Source organism: Medicago sativa, chromosome 8, assembly GCF_051527215.1.
Source record: "Medicago sativa cultivar Bolivia chromosome 8, Bolivia_mono, whole genome shotgun sequence".
Lineage (NCBI taxonomy): Eukaryota > Viridiplantae > Streptophyta > Magnoliopsida > Fabales > Fabaceae > Medicago > Medicago sativa.
In genome coordinates, this window is record NC_140756.1 from 80,614,737 (window position 1) to 80,621,727 (window position 6,991).

Here is a 6,991-nt window from a genome sequence, read left to right on the forward strand (position 1 = left end):
TACTGCGTCTAAGGATTTAACAACGTGGATTTTATGTTTGAAGAAGGTTTATGGTGGTGTTAAGTATAAGCCTTTTTTGTTTTAGGTCATAGGGATGTAGAAGGGGATTTGATGGTTGAGGATGATGATGATGCGAAGAAGAGGAAGGGATGCAGAAGGGGATTTGATGTTTTCAAATAATTTGAAAATTCCATTTTTTGTTTTTTTAAAATATAATTTACACACATGGCAAACATTAATTGAAGACACGTCATCAAAATCAGACATGTCATCACTAAAATATATGAGGGACCTTCAAACCAGAAAGGGGGAAAATTAAAGGTGCAAAATCGCTCAGTTAAAAACATGGGGTGCAAAATCACACAATTGGCAAAAGATAGGGGAAAAAGTGCAATTAAGCCTAAAATAAAAATTAATTATGGATAATGGTCATTATAACTGTAACAAATTTTTACGGAAAAAATATGAAATCAATTTATTTGTTTTTTTTTTTTTTAAGAAGCCAAAATGGAATATAACTAAAAGCAAGTGATTCAACTAGCACAAGATGTGCCAGAAAGAACCACCCAAAAGTAGTACAAAGTTATGAGTCTCTTGCCGTAAAACAAAACGGCGAAGAAACAAAAAAGTAGACTACTCCCTAACACCCATACATAATAAAGGGTTCCGCCACCAGTCATTGTAACTGAAGGCAGAAGTGAGCAGCTTAGCTTTTAACCAAGAGAAAGACATAAACTTAACAACCTCTGACAACTTAAACACATCCTGAGCTTTGTTCTCAAAAAACCTGTTATTTCGTTCCTTCCAGATGATCCAAACAGTTGTATGCCAAATCACTTGGAGAAATGAATGAACATGTCGCGAAAAGCCTGCTAAACGGCCAAACTGATGAAAATGGTCAACCACCGACTCAGGGGATATGAAAGAAATACCAACCCACTTGTAGAGTAGGTGCCAAAGAATGCTAAATATGTCACAACGTAAGATGAAGTGGACTGCCGATTCGTGACTGCCGCAACCTCCTACACAAGCCATATCATCCTGATGAAGTATCATCCTACGTACTAGGTTGTCTTTTGTCGGCAATCTGTTGCGAAGAAGTCGTCAAACAAAGACTGACACTTTCAACGGAACAAGCTTCAACCACACCATATCGTAACGACCCCGCTCCTCAAGTGAATCAGATGACGTTAGGTACTGATAAGTTCCTCTGACAGAATATCCTTGAATAGGATCAAGAACCCATCGCCACCTGTCAACAATAGTGTCCAGCAAAACAATGTCAGATAGCAAAGTCGCACACTCCGTTAACTATTTGTTTTTTAAAAGATGACTTAGAAACAAATATTATAGAACGGATGCAACAAATTTCCACGCATATTTGTTTTTTGGGATGCAAAATTAATAAGTCTTTGAAATACTTTTAAAATATTATTTGCTTTTTCATTTAAAAACAAAAAGGTGTGTGTATATATATATATATATATATATATATATATATATATATATATATATATATATATATATAATTTGCTTGGAAATACAAAAAAATTGTAATTAATTTAAACTTTCACAGATAGGTGGATATAACAAATTTCCATCGATATTTGTTTTTTGGATGAAAAATTAATTTGTCTTTGAAATAATTTTAATTTATAAATATTATTCATTTTTTTTAATCTATTAACAATATATATAACATTATTTTAAAAAAACAATATATAAAAATAGAAATCCAACAAAATTTCATAATTGTCCATTCTAAAAACTAATATATTATCATGATAATTACGAATGATTGTCTTTCCAATTCCACACAAACAATTTAAATATCTATCTATCTATTTGTCAAAACAAAAATTAACAAACGATTTATCTTCATTAACTACTAAAGAAAGTAAAAAGAGAATAGCCACAAAAATACATTAAATTGAATGTTAAAGGTACGTTTAGACAATGCATTAACTACATCAGTCAGTAAGACTGAATTACTGGCCAGGGAGGGATGCAAACTTAGTGCAGATTTTCAATTGAGCAGGATTCCCAATCTCAATTCTCCATCCTCGCCTCTGTCAATTGTCATGAATTGTAACATGTCGGTCCAGTCCTTGTTACTCTATTTAATATTTTGATAGAATCTTGGTTATCTTACTCGAGGAACAGAACGGCATCTCCAGATACGAGCTTCTTGTTAACAAATGCACTCCATTCGGTTGCAAGCAAATGCCTCCGTAGTTGCCCTGTTCGTTATAAACACAATACAAACTGAAACAATCAATTGGTATTCTACATGATATGCTCTGCTAATAAACATGAGAAATGAGGGAAAAACCTCGGTAAAAATGTCCTTATAAACATGAAATGACATCTAACAGCACATGACTCAATCTAAAATCTAATTTATTAAATGGTTAAATAGTCTGCAACAGCAAAATATGATATAGCATGAAACCAAAATGAAAAGAAAGCAGCAACTATAACTCATTGAGTACCATCAGTTATGAGTGGCTTATTAATCAGAAAAAAGACTATCCATAACACACACACACACACACACACACACAGACATATATGGGCAAGTATAATTCAAACAGCATCAACGGCAACTGTGAATGTGATTAATCACACAAGTCAACCTTCACAAGCAGGAACTGCGTCTGTGATTAGTCACACAAATCAACCTTCACACTGTCACACAACATAGATTAGTAACGGCAAAAAAGAAAAGAGGGATTAGCAGGGGTGACGGTGCCACCTGAAGAGAAGGGGAGGCCATTTGCATTTGCAAATTTGACAGAAGCTAAATGGCGGAAGAGGCATTTCTAGATCTGGCGGAAGCCAAATGGCAGAGGAAACGTGTGGGGAGGCCATTTGCATTTGCAAATTTGACAGAAGCTATTTGTGGTGTGATTCAAATACCAAAGGTTTTTTTAGTTGAAGGACCAGAGGAGATAATTGTGAGGAAATTGGACCGGTGGATATATTCACAAACTACAGTCATTAATTCCTCAAATGGTCGAAATTAGAACACTACAATCTACATCCTAAACAGACCATTCACTTATTTACATGCATGATTTCTCCACAGTCCATATAAACCTGCCCTGCCATCTTTTCTACTACTATAACCTTCATTGTAGCATCTACACAAATGCATTACCTACATCAAGCTTTAGCTCTAGTCCACTTTGGTTACCATTACCAAGATGCACAAAGCTAAGAATAAGAAGTTAGTCAAATAGAGGCTAAAATAAAAGCCTTAATTTATTACCTACCTTTAACAAGTTAGTCAACTGAAGGAATCGAATTTGAGTCCCAAGCATACCGACTCTAGATGATCATCATCATTGATATCTTCACTGGTATCAAATATGCAGATCAACCCATCTACTGAAGCAGAAATGAGCTTACCTTGCTCATCAGGGACAAAATGAACCTAGAATCAAGCACACGTTTTTACAAACCAGGCTTGGATTCATGCATCACATTCAATAATCAAATAATGCATATGCATCACACTCATATCTACAATTTAAGTTATCACATTACTTGCTAGAATTGACATATCAAATTGGAATCCCTAATCTAAACAAATTAATTGAACAAAACTGATTATAACCTAATATAAATGCCATGATATAGTTTAAACCAAAAACAGAGATCAATCAATTGCTATTTTTCTAGAAATGGACATAAGGAAAAAAAAAATAAGAAAATTCATATTCAAGATATTGCAGATCAGGTAACATGGTCAACGAATCCAACGTTAGAAAAAAAATCGGATATGATTCAACCAGAAAACATGAGAAATTTGAAGCACAAAATTAATTGTTTGGAAACAAAACCTTCATCTTTCCATCTCGTCGTGAACCGATAGCCGCTAACTCTCTGGGTGCGTTTGATTCGCACGAGAGAGAAGCTGGAGAATGCACACGAGAGAGATGGTGCAGATAGAGAACACATGAGAGTGAGGAGCGATGCAAGAGTGAGGAGCGCGATCACACTGAAGAAGCTGAGAATTGTATCATTCTCTCAAATTTGTCAATGGAAAAAAACCACTAAAATTCAGAAATTTTCAAAATTTCCTCAATTTTGTATCCAGACAAGAGATTTGAATACAAAGCATTTTAATTCCCCTAAAATATTACATTCTGTCATCAAAATCCCCCGTCCAAACACACTCTTAGCATTTTGATGTGTCGATTATTATATTCAAACTCCCAAGTCATGTGTACATGTAATACTGTATGAGCCCAGATTCCAAATAGCAGGAGCTTTATTTGATTCAGAATCTCAGGCCTTGGGTATGCAAAATGTAGCAAGTTTCAAAAAGATTGATAAAAATTTCCATCATTCAGTATTCTCCAATTTTCATCAATATATAAATTGAACTTGCAAGCTCTGAAACTTTTTTCTTTTCCCTCAAAAATTGCTAAATGACTTCAAACTATGGCTCATTAATTAAATTCTACTCATTCTATATTGGAGGGTCTTCTAAGATTTCCAAAAACTATGTTGTTATTTGGCTGCTTTTGAAGGGTTTATAGGATGGAAGCAAGGAAAACTTCTGCGCAGCACCTATAATAGGACCACCGAGAGAGAACTTCAAGCGGAATATATGTGGTATCCATTACGACATGTAATTGTGATTTTGATCATTATCTTGATCAACATGCATAAACAAGCCAGTCTTTTTATCATATATAACAATTTCAAGCAGCCACCACATCATACATTAGAGCTCAATCGTGTTACACATGCATAAATAACAGTGAATCACACAAACAAAACTGTCAACATTTCCAAGAAACATATTACAGACAATTGAGACCAATAAACATTTCATGACATGTTACATCAGCTCATGTATTATATTGGCTCATGTTACAAACGCAATGAAACACATACTACCCTACAAATGCAGCTATCCAAAGGTACAAAATACAACATAATTATAAATATCAAGAAAATGGTGAAGGAGAATATTTCACAACCTCATTCTTCTTAAGCTTGTTCACGGTCACCCGGGAGTGAAATCAACGACTTTGTATACATAGCCACTTGAGATGCACGTGAAGCGTTATGGTAGGAGTGATGCTCTAGCAGCTGTCTGTTGCCATCGAACTTCACCAGTCCAGTACCACTATCTGTTCCAATAATACCACCAGTTGTCCTTTGTCTTAAGCTTGTTAACCGTCACAAGGAAGTGAAAGCAGAGACTCGGTATATATAGCCACATGGGATCCATGTGAATCGTTACGGAAGGAGCGATGCTCAAGCAGTTGTCCTTTGTCATCAGACTTCACCAATCCAGTATCACCATCTGTTTCAATAATATCACCACTTTTTGTACAACACAATGGAGAAAAGTAATCTGTCGGCATACTATCAAAAGACAGAACATGAGTCTTAGTCCAAGATGAAGGCATTTTGTATTCTTTCATCACCCATATTTCAATTGTATCAATATAACAATCCTTAGCCCATAAACTAAGAAATTCTCCAAATACCCACAAACCACAATAGTCAAGTTGATGGTCAAACTCATCTGGCAAATCCATATCAAAAAGTTCCCTTTCCGTTAAATCAAAGACAACAATAACATCCCTTAATAAACGTGAATCATGACGATAAGCCAACCAATGAATAGCCTCATTAAATAGCAACCCCGGCTTAGGCTGCTCATCCTCAATGGGATTGCTATAACGGAAATGACTACCCTCGATCTCAATTTCTTTCCACGTATTATCTCTCAACGAGAAAAACTCCAATTGCGATGAAATATTAGTAACCGGATCAATGAGCATTGAAACCAACAGATAATCATCCGTTGACGGATCAAACCCAAAACCATAGAAATATTCTGCATATAAACTGGAACCAAAAGGAGAGAAAGGTATTTGTTTGTGAAATCCAGTAGATGGATTCCAGAGGTATTTGTTTGGATAACAGTGCAAAAATATAAAGCCTCTGCATGAGCCTTTAATTTCAAGATTTAGATAAGATTCAGGAAGCAGAAAATCAAGATTGAGTGAAGCAGAAACAGAATCATCGTCGTTAAGCGATGATTCAAAATCTATAGATCGAGTTTCACAAGTTGATGTTGATATGAATAAAACTCTAGGAGTGTGTGTAATTTGAAAATGTGAATTAGCAAAATTGGTATCAGAGATAAGAGAAAACCAAGACTTAGAAACGCATTTGAAACGTATAAGAGACTTCACCGGTAACCTTAGAAGGATTTGAATCATCAACTCATGAGGTAGATCCATGCATGCTTCTTCCTCCATGGTCTCTGAAGTCTGAAGTTCTGATCTGAGTGAGATATGGAAGTGAATTTAGAGTTAAATTTGATATGTTAATGTTGAATGATGTTATTTTAACTTTTTAAGTGGCATCTTTTGAGATATTTTTTTTATTAAATGAAAACTAGAGAGAATAAAAAAAATATAAGGATTCCATGGTTGCAGATAAGATCTAATCGAAAAATAGATTGTGTATTGTTTTTGAGGAGACATTACAATAATAGAAATGAATAAAAAGACGTGGAAATGGTACAATGGTGTAGCTTATTACCTTATTTATACAAATATGGAGTAACTAACTCTCTAACAAACTTTCTACTTTAGTTTCCACTAGATATCAACTAACAATCTAGATATCAACTAACAATAATTGATTAACTGTAATTTAATAATTTGCACAATGGTTAATTTTTCGATAAATATGTTTGATCTCACACTTTCAATTTTTGGATTAATGAGAAGTAACGCTTTAAGAATAACGGTAGTGTAATAACGCTTTAGAAATGATATATTTTGTTAATAGGAATTAAAATATAAATTTGTTAATTTTTTTTAATGATTTAAGTTTATTAGTATACATTAATTTTTTTGCATATTTTAATGTATTATTATAAATTAGAATTGAAATATAATACAATATATAGTCAAATTCTTAGAAATTTATGTTGATTATCAAAAGAGAGTTT

The 6,991-nt window shown here is 34.0% G+C and overlaps 1 protein-coding gene across 3 annotated transcripts; it reads right to left on the minus strand.

Moving 5' to 3' along the window:
* Positions 1–1,752: 1,752 nt before the first annotated feature.
* On the minus strand, positions 1,753–6,328 carry LOC146902102 (F-box/kelch-repeat protein At3g23880-like). 3 transcript variants are annotated; one of them, XR_015021464.1, is made up of 3 exons: positions 4,995–6,328; positions 3,276–3,436; positions 1,753–2,240 (listed from the first exon to the last, which is right to left on the minus strand). XR_015021464.1 is itself a non-coding variant. In XM_085732598.1 (2 exons), the coding sequence occupies exons 1-2, from the start codon at positions 6,288–6,290 to the stop codon at positions 5,005–5,007; spliced, it is 1,113 nt and encodes a 370-aa protein (XP_085588724.1). In that variant the 5' UTR covers positions 6,291–6,328; the 3' UTR covers positions 4,869–5,004. The 3 variants fall into 3 exon arrangements, 1 of the variants encoding a protein (XP_085588724.1); XR_015021465.1 differs by lacking the exon at positions 3,276–3,436; XM_085732598.1 differs by lacking the exons at positions 1,753–2,240; positions 3,276–3,436 and having other exon boundaries at positions 4,869–5,147; positions 5,321–6,328.
* Positions 6,329–6,991: the final 663 nt, after the last annotated feature.